The 22,072-nt window shown below is 45.7% G+C and overlaps 1 protein-coding gene across 2 annotated transcripts in view; it reads right to left on the bottom strand.

Annotated features, from left to right (window-relative positions):
• GTF3C1 (general transcription factor IIIC subunit 1) overlaps positions 1-22,072 on the bottom strand; it is an 85,874-nt gene that overhangs the window by 38,997 nt on the left and 24,805 nt on the right. For both annotated transcript variants that reach the window (XM_037910887.2, XM_037910888.2), the window contains 10 exons: positions 20,373-20,697; positions 19,292-19,503; positions 18,279-18,418; positions 16,417-16,570; positions 7,978-8,081; positions 6,214-6,401; positions 4,876-5,172; positions 4,092-4,237; positions 2,697-2,794; positions 1,101-1,197 (listed from right to left, as the gene is read on the bottom strand). In XM_037910887.2, the coding sequence (XP_037766815.1) occupies positions 1,101-1,197; positions 2,697-2,794; positions 4,092-4,237; positions 4,876-5,172; positions 6,214-6,401; positions 7,978-8,081; positions 16,417-16,570; positions 18,279-18,418; positions 19,292-19,503; positions 20,373-20,697 (1,761 nt within the window). The remainder of the gene's footprint in view (positions 1-1,100; positions 1,198-2,696; positions 2,795-4,091; positions 4,238-4,875; positions 5,173-6,213; positions 6,402-7,977; positions 8,082-16,416; positions 16,571-18,278; positions 18,419-19,291; positions 19,504-20,372; positions 20,698-22,072) is intronic.

Below are 22,072 nucleotides of genomic sequence, written 5' to 3'. Positions count from 1 at the left end.
TATGTTTTATGTTACATATGCCATGTAACATATCTCTGCAAAGGTTATGTTCTACTGAATATATTCATCCTATTTGTATGCATGTAGAGAAAATCTATTTAAGGCTCTGGGAGACTCCTCCATTTTGTCTTCAGCTGGCTCAAGAGATAGCCTCTCCACCCCGAAAGGCTACCTGAAAGAAACTGGAACAAAGGACAGTAACCACGGGGGTGTGAGCGATTGCTGGACCCAGACTAGAAGGAGGCTAGTCTGTAAAAGAAGCTTACTGGAGCATCTCTGAGGGTGAGATTTCATCTGTAATCACTTTCTTACTGTATTAGGTTTAGACTTGCATGTTTTGTTTTATTTTACTTGCTAATTCACTTTGTTCTGTCTGTTAGTATTTGGAACCACTTAAATCTTACTTTTTGTATTTAATAAAATCACTTTTTACTAATTAACCCAGAGTATGTATTAATATCTGTGGGGGCAAACAGCTGTGCATCTCTCTCTATCAGTGGTATAGAGAGTGAACAATTGATGAGTTTACCCTGGATAAGCTTAATACAGGGTAAAACGGATTTATTTAGGGTTTGGACCCCATTGGGAGCTGGGCATCTGAGTGCTGGAGACAGGAACACTTCTTAAGCTGTTTTCAGTTAAGCCTGCAGCTTTTAGGGGACGTGGTTCAGACCTGGGTCTGGGTTTGCAGCAGGCTAGTGTGTCTGGCTCAAACCAGGCAGGGCACTGAAGTCCCAAGCTGCCAAGGGAAACAGGCTCGGGGTAGTCTCAGCACATCAGGTGGCAGTCCCAAAGGGGGTTTCTGTAATCCAACCCATCACAGCCTGGTAAGTCCCAGACAGGGTGCTGACATTCTGGAGACTTCTGGATCATCACTGTATATAGTTTGTAGGAATCTGGCTCAATGTCTGTGAAGTCTTGTCCCAGAATAATGGTCAGAAATTATCCATGAAACTTCCAATATTTCACTAAAAATTGCACAGTTGCATTTTAGCCCAGAGCCAAATATTTAAGCTCATCGCAAATTTAAGAACTCTTATTTTATCATCATCGTCATCAGAACAAAAAGTAGAGTAATATTCAAATTTTAAATAAATTACCTGATCTTTATCTTGGAATTTCTCAGTTGGGCCGAACTGTAGCAGCCCCATGCAACATAACCTCTGCAGGTTTTCCACCACTGAAAAGATGTATCTCCTGCAACATAGTTGGACGTGTTACATTTTGAATTCATGATAAATTAAACATGTGATACATGTCACTAATTTACACTAAACTGTAAAAACAGGCACGAGCAATAACATATTTTAACAGACATATTAAGTAGTCATATAACACTCTAGTGTCTCCAAATGTTGAAGCATGAACTTTAAATTTCTCAGAAGGGGCTGCTGGGATCAGAAAGGTGCTTTTTGGTGTTTCCAAGAATACCCACCCAAATTTGGCAAGTTATAAGCCTCTGAAAAAAACCCACCACACTTTGCATATGCATGGTAGAGATTTATTTGAGGCTGGCAGTTAAAAATCTCTGAAGATTTCATCTGCCCTGAGCATGCTCCTACTCAGGTCTGCAGGAGCCAAGAAGTACATTCCCTGCAATTGCTCCTCCAAGCGCATGGCGACTGCTACGGTAATGGGGACTGCTACGGTTCCAAGCACCAGAACAGAGAGCGGGAAGAGTGTCTCTGCTGTGCTCCCAATACTTCCCAGGCTGGTACCCAGGAAGCATGGAAGAGAAAGAGGAAGCTGCCTGACTAGAATGCAGAGGGTGACAAGCAGAGGGACCGGCTGGGTATGATACAAGCAGATAGGCTGGTTTGGGACAGAGATGGGGAAAAGACTCGTAACCATTAGTGGTTAATCTCAAGAATTTAGAACAGAACCCAAATTCCCACGTCTCAGCATTCCTCTGCTGTGTAGGAAACTGTTATGACACCCACTGGCAAAGTCTGTCTCTGTCTCATCCTCCTCTGCTGGCTGGTTCACAGAGGATAACAGCCTGCTAGTCCAACCACCAATCCATTAGTTCAAATGGAAGTCTGTGCTATGTAGCTAAAGGTTCCAATCCTGCTGACTCATGTGGTGGGTTGATACAGTCCCACATGATGAAATTTCTGTTCTCTCAAATTGCTTTTTGTTAAAATTTAGGAACTTACATTAAAAACATTATGGTTGTAAAATCAAGCACCCAAAATTTAGGAAATTCCAGATTTAAAGTTTCCTGTGCCACTCTGTTTGCTGACACATCATGGTGGACGAGTTAATTACCAAATCAGGATGTTCTCCTTTGGGAAGAGAGAAGACAGTGCCATGAGGTGAACTGTCCAGGCCAGAGTGCTAGCCAGTTGGCACTGCTCTTTCACTGACCACATGCCCTGAACCATCTGATATTCTCAATAAGCCTAGAACCAATTAGATCAGCACCTGTCGCAATTCTTCCCCCTGGGAGGCCTGATTGATGTGAAAAACTTGTTCGTTCTCTGACAAATGGACAACCTTCCCAGACCCCAGTCACTTTACCTGAATGTTGCTGTCTTCTTCCTCCCACACCTTTTCGTGTGTTTTTCATCTTTTCGAGCATAAAGTTCTTCTGGGCAAAGAGTTTGCCCAGTGTAGTCCTTGCAAGAACAATCAACAACCCCACTTCCTCCCCACAGCCACTTAGTTTGACATATCCCACCACCACAGGTACTTGCCTCTTATAAAGAAGCTGCTGTCGGACTGACCTCGGAAGACATCTGATCAGTGTATGTTTTTTTAGAGGATTGTTTAAAAAATCTTCAAGACCATCCACCTAAAAAAAAATTATTTTACAATAAGTTTATCAAAATGTGAAAACTGACTGAAATTTAATCAGAATACTGACTAGAGATTAACTAGTCTTCGAAGTATCACACTTAAGTGTGACAATTGCCTTCAGAATTTGGGTTTTTTTATAATAAATATCAGCACCAAGAAGGATATTCAGCGAAGAACCATGAGAATGATTACAGGATTAGAAACCATACCATATAGTGATAGATTCAGGGAGCTCAATCTATTTAACTTGAGAAAGAGAAGGTTAAGTGGTGACTTGCTTACAGTCTATAAGTACCTACATGGGGAACAAATATTTAACAGTGGGCTCTTCAATCTAGCCAGAAAAGTTACAACAAGATCCAGTAGCTGGTTGGAATTTGAAACTAGACAAATTCAGACTCAAAATTAAACATACATTTTTAACAGAGAGGGCAATTAGCCATGGAAAAATTTACCAATAGTGGAGGTAGCTTCTTCATCACTGACAATTTCTAAATAGAGATTGGATGTTTTTGTAAAAGATCTCTAGGAATTAGTCTGGGGAAGTTCTCTGGAACATGTTATACAGGAGGTCAGGCTAGACCAGGGGTTGGCAACCTTCAGCATGCAGCCCATCAGGGTAATCCACTGGTGGGCTGCAAGGCATTTTGTTTACGTTGACCGTCCACAGGCACGGCCCCCGGCAGCTCCCAGTGGCCATGGTTTGCCGTTCCCAGCCAATGGGAGCTATGGTAAGCCAGGAACGGTAAACCATGGCCAACGGAAGCTGTGGTACGCCAGGAACGGTAAACCATGTCCAACTGGGAGCTGCGAGGGGCCATTCCTGTGGATGGTCAACATAAACAAAATGTCTCGCGGTCTGCCAGTGGATTACCCTAATGGGCTGCGTGCCGAAGGTTGCCGACCCCTGGGCTCGATAATCACAATGGTTCCTTTTGGCCTTGGAATCTACGAACTGCCAGTGCATACAAAGTGGCTAATCATTAATCATGTTAATTCATTTTACCAGGCAAAAGCAGGGTTCTGTGAAGTCTTCAGTAAGTCACATGCAAATTATTGTCCTACGAACCAATAGTACTAGAGTGCTGTTCATCTTGGATTGATTATTTTCTTCCGGAATCAAACTGGCAAAAACTAAAGTTAAATTTCTATGGACTACCAGCTGAAGTTGATTATATAGTCTTAAGAGCAGATAATACAGACTAAGCATGTCTGCTGCTTTGTAAAGTACTGTTAATAACATTGGACGTTATATCATACAGGATATGAACTGCAAAACAAAAGCACAGTACCTTGTAGCTGACTTGCACTATCTGGACAAAGATGGAGAGAGGTAGGCAAAGAAGAACATCACTAACAAGAGCCCAGCCATACCCAAATTCCCTATGTACTGGGAGAGGAGGGACGTAGCGCATCCACGAAATATCATCCACATACACTAGAGAAAGGATACTGGTTTAGAATCACAGATGGAACAAAATTATTAGTCCTACCTGGGGACCAGTGAAGTATTGGAAATCTGAAGCCAGGTCTACAATTGTAAACAAACATAAGAACTGCAATACAGACTTAAAGCAGCAGTCCACCCAGTGTCCAGTACCAGAAGCTTCAGAGGAAGGCACGCTAATCCCCGCCATGGGCAATTATGGAATAACCTACGCATAGGAAGAAGATTCCTTTATACTCAGGCAGTGAGTTGTTGGCTTATGCCCAGCCTTGAATAATGGGACAATCCAAAGCCTTAGGTCCAAACCACCTCCTTTTTTGAGTTCGCTAAAGTACATGTTCTCCATTTCCAATATGTGCCCCACATTTTAAACATGGCTACAGCATCCACAGCTGAAGTCAAACTCTAAAACATGGCAGTACCAATCCTTTAATGAGGGTCAGTGCCTTAAGTAAGCTTTGAGGAGGTGGTGGTGGTACAAGCAATTGAAACAACATTCGGAGCATTTCGGAGCATGCTCACTGAGTAACTGGCATTAAAAGTGGCGAGGATTCCCCCCCCCTTGCCCACCACCCCAAGAACTCCCCCATGTAGACACAGTCCTGATCTGATGAGGAGCCACTTCTTACCTGTCTCATTACACAGATCCACTTCAGACTCCTGTGCAGGGACTTCATGATTCGCCACGCATGTTGTTTCTGGTGCAGCCTCATCATCATCATCTCCTGATGCACCTGGATGGGTTTCAGGTACAGCTGTGTTTGTGTCCAGGCCCTGTGGACTGCCTCTTTTATCACCATCACAGCATGCTTTCTGTTGCTGCCCATTTAAAGGATGTCCATAAATTAGGTACCAGAGGAAAATGTGGACCATTCTTAACCGAGGCATTTTGGGAAGAAAGCCAAGGGAACGCCCAAGTCCTGGAACTGCAGAGAAAAGAAGATGAACCACTGAATGCAAAGACAAAATAGATTAAAAAGATAAAATAGCTAATTCCCTAAAAGTAAGGGAAATTACAAGTTAAATTGATTGGGAGGAAAAATTTAGACACGCAAACATGCATGAAAGTTCGAAGCTGTTTAAGAGGAGTTTATCAGATAGCCAAAAAAGCCACAATCACAAATAAGAACTTTGTGTAAAAGCCCATTCTGGTTAAGATGGGAATTGAAGGAAGCAATTAGAAATAAAAATGTAATATATAACAAAGAAAAGGAGAAGATGACAGCAATCAATATAAATCAGAAGTTATGAAGTTCAGAAAATTGATAAGGGAAGTTAAAAGACACCAGGGAAAAATTCATGGTTGGAAGGGCCCAGGACAACAAGGAGGAATTTTTAAGTAGACCAGGAACAAAAGAAATCCTAATGGTATGGGCCTATTAGTAGATGGAGATGGTAAAAAATTGTTAATAATGATGCAGAAAAGTTCAATAAATATTTCTGTAAAGCGTTCGGCAATCCTAACTTTAAGAGTTGTTGCCAGCACTCCCTAGAACTGTTTTACTTCACTGTAGTCTTGTTTTAGTATGCTGTAATGCATATTTTTCTGTACTACTTTATTGTCACACAGTAGTACACAGTACTCCAAGATGCTACGCATGTGTAGCAATAGCTACATAAAAAATCCCTATATTATAGAAAGTGACCAACTGAGCTATAGTTTTAGCATCCCTGTTGGTGATTGTAGATGGAGAGGGGGTTTTTAATTGCTGATGAAGAGCTGGGCATAGCCACCTATGGGAACATTTTCCCAACTGCAGTCACATCACATAGGAACTACTGGAGCACCACGGGCTACATTTCACTACGAATGGCTTTGGTACACTGAACCTAGGAAGTTCCCACCTGAATTTCACTCTAGGACACAAATCTTAAGTGTGAGGATCTCTCACACCCTGTATCTGAGAAATGGAAAAGTTTCTCCAGTTGTCTGAATTATTTGACGGATGAGTAGAAGTTAGTTTTACCTGTAACAGGGTGATAATTTTTTAGCTGCATTATGCCCATTTTCAAATCAGTTTTCCTTGCCCGACCATTATTTTCAGCATTAGAGGGAGAGGTTCCTTGCATTTCCCCTGATACAGCAGCAGTCTCTTGCCCCAGACTATCTTCCTCTAAATGCTCTTGGGGTGTTGGTGTCTGGGGAACTTTAATCCTATATAAAAACCACACAGGAAAATTGGTACATTGGTAAAGTCAACAGGCACTAATATAATTAATTCTGCAAACAATCACCAGCCAAGGTGACAGTCACTGTTCTGCAAGAAAATCTTCATACAAAACCAAGACTAACTCCTCTCCTTGCAAATCATTACTGAGGAAAAGGGTTTTGCATGTTTGCTCTCACGAGGGAAATAGTGGGGGGTCTCCTGGTGAAAGATGTGGGTCTATTCACAAAGAACAAAAGGATTTCCCTGAATGGACAATGGAGTGGGCTGCACAGAACATCATGCCACCAGGACAACCCCTTATGACTGCTACAAGAGAGAAGTCACTCCAAACACAGGGAGCATCAGCTAGAAGCTTCAAAAGGGGAGAGTGTGCAGGGAGCAACAAGAGGTGCTGCTGCCTGAGGCTGTGATTCTCCAAAGGATAGTAACAGTTTCATATGTTGTAGGAGACAACAGCTGTAAGCGAGGAATGATTAAGATTGTGAAGTATGACTCCTTCACTGAACAGATGTGTGAGCCTGCTATCTAAATGGAATGTGAGTCTCGAATGTGAAAGCAGCACCAGGAATCAGTCCTCCCCACGCAAGGGGTGAGAAGTGTTGAGGAGGAAACCTCCAGCCTCAGTTGACAGTCTGGGTCACCTAAAGCCCTTGGGTAATGGTGTGTCATGAAAGCTAGCAGGAAGGGCCCCCCTCCTAGTAACATGTATGTGGAGGAAGTGGTCCCCAGGTGATGGGAGAAGAAGTCAGGAGAGATGTCCTTTCCCTACTATTTCTGAATCAGTCAGGAAGCCATCAGGTATTTCATGACCCCCGAAGGGTGTGTGTGTAGGAAGCAGTGGCCCTCATGCGCTGGCATAGGCTGGACTCTGTTTGAATACATGTGACCAGGGAGGGAGGCAATCAAGAGGCTGTCAAGTATCCTCTTGGTCTGGATTTTGTAAATGTGCAAGAAGCAATCAGGGGGAGGCTGTCTGTATTCAAACAATAGGATACAGGTAACCATTGAGCTAGTGAAGTATATCTGGCATGAGACATTCATAGTTTCAAACAAAAAACAGAAAGCAGACTTCACATGCCTCTTTACAACAACCTACTCTTTAGACATATGATTTCTAATTGGGGCCTGTCCCTAAGACTTGCTAGAGCAAGTGAGGCTGATATCAGACAGACCTGCTGAAAAATCAAAACTGCCAGGCTTACAAGGTTAGTCTTTGAGTTAAGGCTTGGGATTCAAGAGATCCACGTTCTATTTCTGGCTCTATTAGACTTCCTGCATGATCTTCAGCAAGTCTCAAATTTCTGTGCCGCAGTTTCTCCAAACAAAGCGAAGCTAATACTTCAAAAAATTCATCACTGTTTGTGAGTGGCTCAGCTATCCCACCCAGGTGTGCCACAGACAAATGTAGAGATAAATAATAAAACAAGACTCAAGGACATAACATAGAATAGCCCTATGCATGATACGGTGGCACAACTAAGGAAATGAACAAACAGGATGGAAATTACAGGAATCTCAGACTGCAAATATTGGAGTCACTGAACTGTAGACAGTACTTGCCTGTTTGCTGTGCTTGAGTTGGAGATCCGGAAACGCACTTGCTCAATGGCACTTTTTACCAGGGGGTCATTAGGATTCACCGAAGGGTGAACTACAAACTCTACCTGTACAACAAAGTAAAAACAGAAGAGTGTACGGAGATTTACTTATACTGATTCAGAACAAATTGAAATTAATCACCATACAAAAGCAGAATTATCTGATGCCCTGCACATACTTTATGTTTTACGTTAATGGTTCCCAAGCTGTGATCTTCAGATCACTTGTTGATGGTCCATGATCAGCTGGTGCGTTTGGACTTTGGTGCGGTTGTTTCCAGCTGCTTTGTCTGGACTTTTTACTGTAAAGAGCAGCCTGTAAAAGCAGCTGAGGCCAGGGTGAAATCCTGGCCCAACTGAAGTCAATGCCAAAACTCTCCTGGATTTCAGCAGGAGCAGGATTTGACCCAGGGACAAGGAATCAACTACGTAAGAGGAAGAGAGGAAACAGGAGCTGCCCTCAGACTTGAGCCCCCCATAAGGCTTGATATTCCAGATGGAGATGAAGGAACAGAACAGGTAGGTGGGGCCCATACTACATTTGAGAACCATATACATTTAGAAATATTTCCTAAGTTTTTAAGAACAAAATAAAGACAGAAAAAGCAATTAAAACTGCCTCAACTGCTGAAACCTGTATAATTTTTAAAAACATCTTAAATATATATAGGGCAACATAACCATGTAGGGCAGCATAAGGTGTAAATTTTTAACAGTGGGAGTAAATAATCATTGGAACAATTTACCAAGGGACATGGTGGATTCTCCATCACTGACAATTTTAAAATCAAGATTGGATGTTTTTCTAAAAGCTCTGCTCTAGAAATTATTTTGTGGAAGCTCTCTGGCTTGTGCTATACAGGACATCAGAACAGATGGTCACAATGGTCCCATCTGGCTTTGAATGCTAGTAACAGGCTGAAAAGTGTATGAAAGACTTCAGAAGTCCATAAGACCAACAAATTCATATTAAAAGGAGTGCACCTTGAGGACTTCTCTCAGGTCAGGCACTCAGATTTCATAAACTTTCTACTGTGCGTGCACAGCAAGTAATTTTCAGTGGACGATTATCAAACAGTAACTTTCACTCATGATTGTGTGCAAATCTCCTCACTGAGGACTGTTTACGTAGCAAGCACCAGTTTGAGTTGTGTGAAGGAAGTTTCAATAATTATTTCAAATTAAAGAATTTGTTTTTACCTCCATGAAACTCAAGAACAGATGCAGAGATTTTGCTTCAACTTAAAGTGAAGGGCTCATGTTTGGTCCATCCACCTGCAAACGGTCAGGGCACACCCTGACTGTTGTGTAGGAGCAACACATTGCTCCGTCCAAGGACGAGGACCAGATATGAACCCTGGGAACTTGATTAAAGGTGGGAACTTGATTAAAGGACAGTAATCGTGGGAAGCTTCCTTGGCTTGGCCTTAAGGCCTGAGAATTAAGAATGTAGTAGATAGAAGCTGAAAAACAAGAATATTAATCAATGTCATGCATTCCTTTGCGGTGAAAGTAGGTAATGTGCAGGGGGGAGAAATATAATAAAGGAGAAGGTGGAAAGCTGACAGGCAGCAGCCCATTTCAGCTGACCAGCTTGCTTGCTTGAATAAATCTGTGTTCTGTCTCATCATTGAACCGCCACAACTGGCGCCCAAACGTGGGGCCCTCAGCACTCACCTCGCCCGGCAAGGGTTTCAGACGCGTCACTCATCCACTTCGTGGATCCCGGTGAGTATTTTTCGTTGTGGTAAGTATGGGAAGTTCCCTCTCTGCTTTGCAAGTGCAACATCGCACTGAGCTACAGTATTTGCTGCGTAAGGCTCAGCATGTCTGCCCCACTCGAGAACTCACTCTCCTGTTACAGGAGGTGAGTGCCCAGTGCCCGTGGTACCCTGAAGCCGGAACCCTTAAGCTAGCGGACTGGGAGCGTTTGGGCCAGACATTGCATGAAGAACCTCGGGCGCCCGTGCAGGCTTTACATGCCTGGCACCTCTGCCGCGATGCGATACAGCGTGTCGCCTCGGACAGGCCCTCCGTCGCGAGGCTGGTGATCTCGCCACGCCCGTCGGCTCCTGCAGTCACCCCCCCTCCTACCGATGCAACACAGTGTGTCGCCTCGGAAGAACCTTCTCTCGCGCCAATAGAGGGACTGCCAATTCCGCCACCGCCGTCGGCTCCTGCAGCCATCCCTCTCCCTGCTTCGCCCCCAGTGCCTTTTTTACCACCGCCTCCCTTACCTTCCCCGCCGGAGCCGGTGTGTGATTACCCTCCCCCCCTAGGACCCCATGCTTCGGGGCCCCCCACGGGGTCGTCTGCATCTGCTCAGAGGCTTTCGCTGGTGCAACAAATGGTTCACGCAGCGAAGACTCGCTCAGATCTTACAGCAGAGGAGCTGGCTGAGCTGGTCTCAGTTTGTCCGGTGACCTGGCAGAATGACGACCAGGGCAACCCGGTGGGAACCTGGGTTTCATTGCCTTACTCGGTGGTTAGAGAGGTAAAGAAAGCGATTCGCGAGTTCGGTCTGACTAGCACGTTTGTGCGTGGTCTCATTGAAGGGCTAGGTAGTGGGTACTCCCTGATCCCTGAGGATTGGAAGGCGCTGATGCGCATGATGCTGTCACCCAGTCAGTATGTTATTTGGGTCAGTGAGTATCGGCAGGAGGCGGACCGTCAGGCCCAGATTCATAGAGCAGCAGGTGTTAATGTTATTTATGAGCAATTGGCAGGGGAGGGACAGTTTGTTACCATTGAGGTGCAGACTCAACTCCCTCAGGCCCTCTTCCCCCTCATTTCCACCTGCGCCCAGCATGCTTTCCGGAAGGTGCCGGATTCAGGCAAGCCTACAAAAAGCTTTGTCAGTATCCGTCAGGGTGCATCAGAGTCCTATCTGGATTTTACCAACAGATTGCAGGAGGCTATCCTCCGACAGGTAGATAACGCTGCGGCAGCTCAGGAGATCCTGTTAAAATTGGCGGTTGAGAATGCGAATGAGGATTGCCGCCGTGCTCTCCAGACGGCGCAAGTCTCTGGCATTTTAGAGCTCTCAGACATGCTACGGGCGTGCCAGAACATCGGCACACAAGCCCATAAGGCTGGAGTTCTGGCTGCCGCCCTGAGAAAAACCGGGAGGGCAGGGAAGCGTTGTTACCACTGTGGTAAGGAGGGTCACTTTCAGCGGGAGTGCCGCTCATCAAAGGCACCCGCTCGACCCTCAAAGAAGTGCCCCAAGTGTGGAAAGGGCTATCACTGGGCTAATCAGTGTCGTAGCGGGTCGGGAAACCGCGCAGCGGGTACCCCCCGAACCCAGGGCCAAACGGGGGTGTTTCCCACTCAGACAACCGTTCCTCTGCCTTAAAATCCATAGACTCTATGAGGGCGGCGACTGCTGGAAGTGCAGGGCTTGATTTGATCATGCAGGAGGACACTGATTTTCGGCTGCCAGGGGAGGTCTGCGCCATACCCACCCAGGTGACGGGACCTCTCCCTGCCGGCTTTGTGGGTCTCGTTCTCCCTCGCTCTCATGCTGGGAAACAGGGCTTTTTTGTCATCCCCGGAGTCATTGATGCCGACTACACCGGCATTATTAAGGTTCAGGTGTGGACTCATCTTCCACAGTCGCTCCCGCGTGGACGGTCAATTGCACAATTGATTTTAGTCCCCTATCAGGTGCCAGCTGCCGAGGATCGAGCTCGGGGCGGAGGCGGCTTTGGATCAATGTTGTCTCACTCGCCGTCTCACAGCACGTCCTCTCCACTTGTTGCTCTGACAATGTCAGTCCGCCCCTCGAAACCTCAGTTAACACTTCTCTTAAATGATGTTCCCTTCACAGGGCTGGTGGACACTGGAGCTGACGTTACGGTGATTCGTGATCCGGAGTGGCCGGTTAGTTGGCCTACGGTTCCTTCTAAAGAGTTGTGGGGGATCGGGGGTAGTAAACCCGGGCGACAGAGTTTGTCGTGGGTCACGGTCTCTAAACCGGGAGGCCGTACCCTTGCTACTATCCGCCCTTTTGTGCTCCCTGTCCACCTCAATATTTGGGGCCGTGATTTACTTACAAAGTTGGACACCACCCTCGATATTAATATCTGATGGCTCAAAACCCTCCCTCACCCACATTGCCCTCCGCATTACCCTTGGTATGGCAATCCTTAGAGCCCGTCTGGATTGACCAGTGGCCCCTCCCTCTAGAAAAACTGAAAGCGCTTCATTCGCTTGTGCAGCAGCATTTGCAGGCACAGCGCTTGGAGTACTCTACTAGTCCCTGGAACACCCCGGTGTTCGTTATTAAGAAAAAATCTGGTGCTTGGCGGCTGTTACATGATTTAAGGGAAATAAATAAACGCATCCAACCTATGGGCCCCTTGCAGTTTGGCTTACCAAATCCAAATTTAATTCCTCAAACCGATCAGCTCTGTGTGTTAGATTTAAAAGATTGTTTTTTCACCATCCCCCTTTGCCCACAAGATCGCGAAAAATTCGCGTTTACGGTGCCACAATATAATAATCAGCAACCCTCTCAAAGGTATCAGTGGAAGGTCTTACCCCAGGGAATGCAAAATAGTCCAACCTTGTGTCAGCTTTTTGTGGATCGGGCCCTCACCCCTTTTCGTGCCCGGTACCCTACGCTAAAGGTCTACCATTATATGGATGACATTTTGCTTAGTGGTCCCCAGGTCACGGAACAACAGATTGAATCTTTGTCTCAAATTCTCGGCCAAAATGGCCTGTTGGTGGCACCAGAAAAAATCCAACGCTCTTATCCCTACCACTACCTCGGCCATAAGGTTTTACAAACCTATGCTGCTCCGGTTCGTCCGGCACTAACTCTACCTCAACCCCTAACCCTTGTTAAATTACAACAGATTTTGGGTCATTTAAATTGGATTCGGCCCTATTTTCGTCTCCCCACCTCAATGCTGCAGCCGTTGTTCGAGCTCCTACGTGGAGCCCGGGCACCGGGTGCAGTTATTGCCATCACTGAAGAGCACATTGCCTGCATTCGACAAATTAATGCAGCATTGAGTCAGCAGTTTGTGGACAGACCCCCTGAGGTCCGTCCCCTACGGTTGATTCTTCTTGCCACCCCTCATACGCCCACTGCGGCTCTGTTTGTACCCCGTACGAATACAGCCGTCTCTATCATAGAGTGGCTGTACCTCTCCTCCACTCCTCCTCGGAATATTTACCCCTATCTAGATGCCCTGTCTGATCTTGTTCGTAAAGCCCGCCACCGTGCAGTGCAACTCACTGGCACTGATTTAGTTGACATTGTGTTCCCCTTGTCCCGTAGTGAATTTGATTCCTTGTGCCACACCTCTTTGGCTTGGCAGGTTGCTCTTTGTGATTATGTGGGAGAAATTTCTTATAATCCCCCAAAAGATCCTCGGTTGGTAATTACCCAAAAGGTGCCTCTAATTGTTCATCGTCTTAGCCACTCTCAACCCATTGTTTCTGCTGTTACTCTTTTTACTGATGGCTCTCCACATCGAGGTGTTGTCACCTATCAATCCGGTGACCCCCCTCGCTGGCATTCTCGTTTTACACTGCCTCAGCGTTCCGCGCAGCGCTCGGAACTGGCTGCTGTTATTTTGGCCTTTCAACTTTTTGCTGATTGTCCCTTTAATTTAATTGTGGATACCCATTATGTTTATCAAGTGATTGATCATTTACCCCTTGCCCTCATTACCCCTCAGGTCGATGCGGACCTCCTTCGCCTATTTTTGTCTTTGCAATATCTTATCTCCACTCGTAATTTTCCTTATTTTGTTGCTCACATTCGCAGTCACACCCCTTTGCCTGGGTCACTCACTGAGGGCAATGCGCGCGCCGATCGCGCGCTACGTGGTCAGGTAAATTCTCTTTTTTCTGACCCCATTGAAAGCCATGCCTTTTTTCATCAGTCTGCCTCTGTTTTGGCCCGGCAGTTTCACATTCCTACTGATCATGCACGTTCCATTGTTCGTTCCTGCCCCCACTGTGCCGCTGCCGCCCCTACCTTTTCTTATGCCGTTAACCCCAGAGGTACCGCAGCGAATCAGCTGTGGCAAATGGATGTCACTCATGTGCCACAACTCCGCCCCTATTCCTTTTTACATGTTTCTGTTGATACTTATTCGGGATTCCTCTGGGCAACCCCGCAGCGTGGGGAAGCCACTGCCAAAGTGATTCACCATTTGCTAGCCTGTTTTTCTGTTATGGGTCGCCCAAGCCAGATTAAAACAGATAACGCCCCAGCCTACTGCTCCACAGCCCTCTCCACCTTTTGTGCCCGATGGGACGTCCGCCTTAAACACGGGATCCCTTATAATTCCACGGGCCAAGCCATTGTTGAACGTGCCAATCGCACGCTCAAAACCTTGCTTGATAAACAATTAAAACAAGGGGAGCTGCGTCTCCGAACCTTAGGAGACATTCAACAACAAATGCATATCCTTTTGTTTACTTTAAATAACTTAACGCTGAACGCAGATCAGCAGACCCCCGCGGATCGGCATTTTCACAAATCTGAGGTACTGGAAAGACCGCGTGTCTTTTACCGTCAGCTGCCTGATCCGCAGTGGCTGGGCCCAGTACCTCTAATCACTTGGGGTCGGGGATATGCTGCGGTGTCTCTCCCTGCAGGACCGTTGTGGGTTCCAGCCCGGTGTGTGCGACCGGCACTGAAACAGCATGGCATGGCGCCAGGGGCTGCCGAACCCCATACCGGAGTTTCAGCTGACCTTGGAGGAGAACGCGGTGCCTCCCGGGTCAACAACGGCGGGACGGAAACGGAAGAGGCGTAGCGCCCCAAGCCAGCCCGTGACATGGGGAGCAGTAAAAGCATTGGTCGCGGCGGCTCAACGAAGACTGGCAGCAAACCAACAGCCAGAGACTCCTGAGACTTTGTTTGTGGCGATTCTCGCCCAAATCACTGCTAACTCTGTACTGATTGTATGCCTTTTGTGCCTGCTATTTCCTGTAGGGGTTGGCTCGGAAGCGCATCCCCCGTTACGGGCCCGAATGACGTATAACATATGGGAAAGATTGGCTTCAATAGCAAATGTTACCCACTTTTGCTTGTCTAATTCTGTAGAAGCCGGAGAATTGTTAGGTACATGCCTTATTCCAGTATGTCATCACCCTGAGGAGATAGGGAATGAGACGATGCTCGCTGCTTACGCGAATTTCTCTTCCCAGTACTCTGGCATGGCTAATTGGGGCCCGGCCCACTATACCTTGCCTCACACGGCTATATCCCTCCACACACCGTACCCGGCCGGGGCCAACGATGTCACCTGTGCGCGTGTGGTTAACTGCACTAGTACAAGCCATCTCTAGATTGGCTGCGACAACTTTTTGGTTATGCTGTGTTTATAATCATTGGGCTTATTTTTTGCTGCTGCTGTGTACAATGTATTCCCTCTTTGCTACGGCTTTGTAGAGATACGCCCTGGCAAGCTCCCCGAGTTATGTCCTTGTCTGTTTGGGAGTTAAATTGCTCGCAAAAGCAAATTGCCGGCTCCCATGAGAGGGCCGAGTATAATTAAACAAAAAGGGGGAGATGAAGGGCTCATGTTTGGTCCTATCCACCTGCAAACGGTCAGGGCACACCCTGACTGTTGTGTAGGAGCAACACATTGCTCCGTCCAAGGACGAGGACCAGATATGAACCCTGGGAACTTGATTAAAGGTGGGAACTTGATTAAAGGACAGTAATCGTGGGAAGCTTCCTTGGCTTGGCCTTAAGGCCTGAGAATTAAGAATGTAGTAGATAGAAGCTGAAAAACAAGAATATTAATCAATGTCATGCATTCCTTTGCGGTGAAAGTAGGTAATGTGCAGGGGGGAGAAATATAATAAAGGAGAAGGTGGAAAGCTGACAGGCAGCAGCCCATTTCAGCTGACCAGCTTGCTTGCTTGAATAAATCTGTGTTCTGTCTCATCATTGAACCGCCACATTAAAGAACACAGACAATTTTGGATGAAGATCAAGCTTAGGAAAATTCAATCCCAAAGGCTAATTTATGAAGTTTTCACATGCTCTTGCTTTCCAAGAGAAGGCTAAAAAGGGGAACTGTTTGACAGTCTGAACTATACTGAGAGGGAGCAACCAGCCAGTTACCAGAGAAGTGACAATGGGAAGCTCCAAGCACTAATCAGGAGGAGTCTTGGCTTGCTGAGTGTAGTCTCTGGGTAGCTTTTTTGGGGTATTACTAATAAAACAAAGTATTTCTACAAGAAAGACCTGACGGGTGTCAACACTGGAGAATATTTAATATAATGTGCTGAAAGCTCTACCCGTCTGTTACGTCATTTAGTTCTAAATTAAAAAATGGCCAAGACTAGCTTGATAATACGCAGTATAAGCAGCAAGTTTTGCTGCCACAGTTCCCAGCAGCAAAGACTCAGAGCAACAAGTTACCTTTTTGCTAATGCCATCTTGAATGACCGTTGTGCGATAGAATCTGAGGAGCCCTTCTTGGGAAAGCTTGTGTACCAGTCGAACAATGGACTTCTTACAGCATTTGGTGGAAACACCTTCTTGCTTCTCCTGATCCATGATCATTTTCTGAAGCCTAGAACATGAAACAGCATCTTACACTTCTTAGCTGCAGTGACATTTCCATGCTGCTTACAGCTGCAAAATCTATAGTGAATTTGTGGTCAAAATTAATTCTATTTTTAACCTTGCACCAAATCTGCCACAGGCTGCTCAACCCACATCTGAAAGCTCCGTTTGTCACTGCCTGAAAGGAACATTTAGTCACCAGCATCCTCTGGCAAACTTAAATTGTGACGTGTTTAGAAACAGTGGCTAAGATACAGCAACTGCAGTGTGGTACGTGCCTGATGTCATAATGTAGGAAAGTTTTTTTTTCTGGTTTTAAGCCAGTAACTAAACTGAGACTTGAACTGGGCTAGGTTGTGCCATAAGAACAACTCAGCACTTCTTCTGAGGTTGCCATCCTGTTTTCTAGAATCTCAGCTTTCATTTTAACAAAGGTAAGTTTAATGCGTATGGCTGTGTAGAATAACTTGAAAATGTGAAAGGAGTGTGCACCATGGCAATGATTTCTGGCTGCATCTGCAAACCCCGAAACAATTGCTCAGGGCTGCAAACTGCCTCATACATCTCAATGGGGCATTAGCTCAAATGTAGTAGGATACTTTAAATGTCATGTATGCTTGGAGGGGTGCTGTACAGGGGGATCTCCCAAGCCTGGATTCAATGCACCCTGGGTCTCATCGCTTCTTTCATCAGATATTTTCAAAGGCAGGGCTCGTGGGCTTCCTGGGTCTGGGGCAGAAGGATTTGCAGATGGCGCAGTCAGCTGCAATGTGTCTCTCACCCAGGCAGTAGAGGCACCACTGGTGCTCACTGCTCACAGAGAAGGAGTGCAGGCAGGAAACAGTTTTTTAAGCCCAGAATTCAGGGCATAGTCCTGGGCAGGGGTGAGGGGGCAGAATGCAGTCCCTGAACGGGGAAGAGAACTAAACTAATTATACTAAAACTGATCTAAACACTAAGAAAACCTATGTACAAACTATTTACAGGTAGGCAGAAGTAAGTCATGCTTAGAAAACAAAGAGCATGAAGGAACAGTAGGTTCCGACTCAGGCAATGCGGCAGTAAGAGGGAAATGGAGAGGCGTCAACCCACACTACCTCTTACACGCTCAGCTGGGAGCATGAGGAGATGCACTATGTATGTGTGGGTCAACTAACACTACTAAGAAATACTTCCGGACTCAAGCGCATGGCATGCATCTTCACCCACATGTGGAATACTCTTAGGGACCATCACTCGAAGAAGCTTATATACACATTTAGACCTTTTATTGTTTTGTATGTTTATTGTGTCAGACTTATCCCAAAATAAATGTACTGTGCTTTGACAGAACTCTCGTTACTTGTAGCTGCTGACATACACCGTTAATAGCCCTCTGAGACAAAGTGAAGTGCAGGGGTTGGACTTTTGTCAGATCTGCTGGGATAAACACAGTGAAGAATAAGGGGGCTGCAAACCTATACCTCTGGTCAGTAGGGAGACGGACTAGAGGCTGTGAGGGCATTCCTTGAGCAGACCACGGAGGGGGTCAGAAAGTGCAGTTACTCTTAAACTGTAAATACCTGCATTCCTACAGTACAGAACATGCTGTCGACAAGAAACCAGGATCAACCACCATGTAATGAAGTGCACAGACGTTTCAAAGCAGTGATTGTGCTACCATAATGCTTCAGGCTCCCACTAAACAAGTAAACAGCTTTCAGACCCTGTCTTACGTGAACAAGCTTTCGATTAAGCGGAGGTTTCGGACAGCTTCTACGATGAGATTTCGGCGCTTTAGTAGCCGGTATGTTTCATGAGATCTCTCCACTGCAGTGGCTCTGGAGCGCTTTTCCTTCTTTTGCTCAGCGTTCTTCTAGTGAAGAGCATGGAGAGAGGAAATTCAGTCTGTACAAACTCAAGGAGTTCCTATCTGTCCCTCTATCACCATAATATCTGAGTCTCTCTCAACTTTAATGTGTCATGTTCTCAGCATCCTGGTGAGGCAGAGCAGTACTATTTATTCCCATCTTGTAGATGGGAACTGAAGCACAGACTAAGTGACCTGCCCAAGGTCATACAGGGAGTCTGGTGGAGCAGAGAACCGAACCCAACTTTCCCATGTCTGAAGCTTGTGTCCTAAACAACTAGTCTAACTTCCACCAAACTGCAATAACCATGCCCATATCATGCATCACCATCAGGTTTTGAACCTTGAACCTTCAGCACAGATCTCTACCACTCAAACTACAGGATGACTTTAGGTCTAGCACATGCTAGCTCTTCCTACAAATCTCACTCCGTTTTAGCCCTATGGCATTTGGCTATGCTTGTTTCTGAATGTTTTAGGCAAGTGGTGATCAATGTGCATAGCGACTGAAGAACGAAGTCTGCTCTGTGTGCAAGCAAGGAGTGGCATTTCCCAAGCCCCCAAAGATGAAAGACTGACAATGAGGAAGTTCTTATGAATGCAGTTTCATCCTCTCATTCCATTCCCTAAACTTTGAATTGCATGACTCAACTAGGCTGCTGATAACCTTTAAACAAAACCAGACTGAATGTGTGCAGGGAGATGGGAAAGCAGAGGGACAAAATAACCAATGTGAAACAAAGGGATTGTAGCTGGAGGTCTTGCTATGAAAAGTAGAAAACTGTCAGTCAGAGGGTCACCTGCCCAATGTTGCAGGAATTCTCATACTTCAAGCAGCTGTACCAACAAGAGAGCAAGTATCAAGCCATAATATCTTACCTTGGGGTCTTCAAGCCTGACCTCTTCAATCACAGCCATATCCCCCTCTTCATCTATGGAATGAGTGCCTAGAGAGAGATTAGGTTCCTGCTTTATAGTGTCCAAACTAGAATCCTCCTCTGCAAAGCCATCTGGGAGCTCATCAGGATCTTCAAGAAGGCGGGGGGAAGGCAGCTTCTTCACCAGGGTCTTCGTGGCTTGGAACTTGCAGCCTAATTTAAGAACACAAAGAAGTCCAGTTAGGCTGACCACTTCATTGTCCAGTTCCTACAGGTTTTTCCCATGCCCAGCCATTCCCTAGATGACAGGGACCTAGCCCAGGCCTGCAGACAGGTTCGCTTAAAGTGTCTCCGGCTATACTCTTTAAGCATCTTCTATCCAATAAGGCCATTGCAGGAAACAGGGAGGCTCAGGGAGAGTAAACAGCTATGCTCAGTCTTAAAAATTTAAATATTATTTGAGTGAATTCTGGAAACTTACATCCTCCAGGTGATGATGCTTCCCCCCACTCCCTGACTGCAGGTAGAAGACTCTCCAGGTAGATTCCTACCTGATAGTAGGGGGCAGGATTAGCTTGGTCAGCAGCTGCTGCCTGAAGAAAGGGGGGAACGGGGGGTTGTCTCCCACGTCAAAGACTGTCTTGCCTGAGAGGAACCTCCCCTGGAGCATGAAAAGAGCAGGAGTTCACAACATGCACCTCTGCAGCCTTTCCATAAATCTATGGCAGGTCAGGTGACCCCTTCCCATAGCTCATTAGAGAGATGGATGGGAGTGCACAGGGAACTGAGAAGAAGCACCTGTACCCCACCCCTACACCAGTTTCCCAAGAGTCTAGCAACCTTAGGCAAGGAAGTTGTTCCAAGTCCCCAGCAGAAGGAAGAGAGAGTGGGGTTAGGAACGAATGTGTCACCCTTGCCCCCCAACAATATAGTAAGTTTTGGGGAGAGAACACCAAACACAAACAGGGTGCAGGCAATGCTGCAGAAGAGGTTTTTTTTTTAAACAAACCTGATGTCCTCTCTATTTTCTTCAAAGGAAACCTACATGAGAAAGCCAGACTCCCCAGAGAACCATTCCCTACCTTTAGTTGGTGTTGACTGATGGGGGCCATCTCGGAAGCTGAATTTCAGCAGTGCATCTGAGTTGGCCTTCACTCCTTTTTCTCGTTTCTTGTTGTATTTCATCTCTTCCTCATTATCTGATTCTGAGAGGAAAGTGTCTTCTTCTACAGGAGACAGATCTTCCTCAGGCAGGGAGTCTTCATGCACTAGAGCCAAGCTAACTGTCGCTAACTGTTCACTCCGGGCCTTCTCCCTCTCAAACTGACGGCTTAAATCACTCTCTTCTGCAAAAACGTGTGAAATGTACTTTGTTGTTCGTTGCCGACCTTCATCTTCCATAAATCCCTAAGAGGATTGAAAGTCATTATTTTGGCAAATGCTTCCGTTTCCCCCTCCGTTATCCTTGTCCTCTGACCACTCAGATTCTCAACTCCTCCTCCTCCTCCAAGCCCCACCTCCCAAAGCTTTAATCTCTATTCTTAAACAACTAGGCGGGCCACGTCTGCAGCTCATGGAAAACAGAGAAACATTCCGTTTACACAAAAATTCTGTATCCTGCGTAGATAATCACATACCACAATATATTTTCTCTTATTCTGTATTACAGACATCTGAACAAAACCAAGATATTTGTTTCTTAATCAGTTTGATGCATACTCTTCTAGAACCATAATTCTGTGTGAAGTTGCTGGAATATGGGACTTACAAGGCTGGATCAGACCCGGGGTCCTTCTACTCCATTATCTGGTCTGACAGTGGCCAGAACCAGATGCTTCAAGTGTAGAAAAGCCCAGAACAAATACTTAAGGAATTTCTTCCTACCTCTACCCCAACCCAATCAATGAATGGTTGGTTTATGTCCTGAAGCATGTTTATATCCCTTTTCTAATCTTATATAAAGTAACTCTAGATATGAATCCTGGGAATATGTTTTGTTTTTTTAAATCCTACCAATTTCTTGGCCACGACATGCAATCTTATTAAAACAACTGCTATACAGAAGGGTTGGAGGGTAGCAAACGTACCTATACTTAAAAAAGGCTCTAGGGGTGATCGAGGCAATTATTGTCCAGTAAGCTTTATATGGTAATTGGTTAAAATGATAAAAAACCTGGAAGATCAAGGTATGACAGGGTTTAACAGCATAGCTTCCTCAAAGGAAAATAATATATCACTAATCTCTTAGAATTCTTTGTTACTTTAGCGATACGTTCAGATAAAGGAGAACCAGCTGACAATTTATTTAAATTACAAAAGGCCTTTTGACAAGGTCCCTCAGTAAAAGCTACTAAAGCTTTATCTACACAGGAGGGTTTATCTTGCACTGAGTTTTTTCATATTAGATTGTATGCACTGATTGTGTACACACTATCAACTGTTTTCTGATTCAATACATGTCACTGTGTCTACATGGGGACTGTGCACCATTATGGGTGAATATCACATGGTGATTTGCTTCACTTCTGGGTTCTACACATTCCAGGACTTTTCTCCCTGTGTATTATGGGATACATACTGAAGTCAGCTGGAAGGGATTTGAATTCTGGAGGTCAAACTCAATTTCCATAACTTCTTTCCTACTCTCCCATCTAGATTAGCCTGTGCCATTTTCAAACAGCCAGCATTTTCTGTCTCCTACCATGTACAGGTAAATTAAGTATTGGGGCAGCTAACCAGGGCCTGGGCAAGGAGGGGCATGGCTTGGGGAATTTGTGTATTG

The sequence above is a fragment of the Chelonia mydas genome, chromosome 10, assembly GCF_015237465.2.
Source record: "Chelonia mydas isolate rCheMyd1 chromosome 10, rCheMyd1.pri.v2, whole genome shotgun sequence".
Classification (NCBI taxonomy): domain Eukaryota; kingdom Metazoa; phylum Chordata; order Testudines; family Cheloniidae; genus Chelonia; species Chelonia mydas.
Note: the sequence above shows the minus strand (reverse complement) of the source record. Positions and strands in the feature narration are given on the sequence as shown.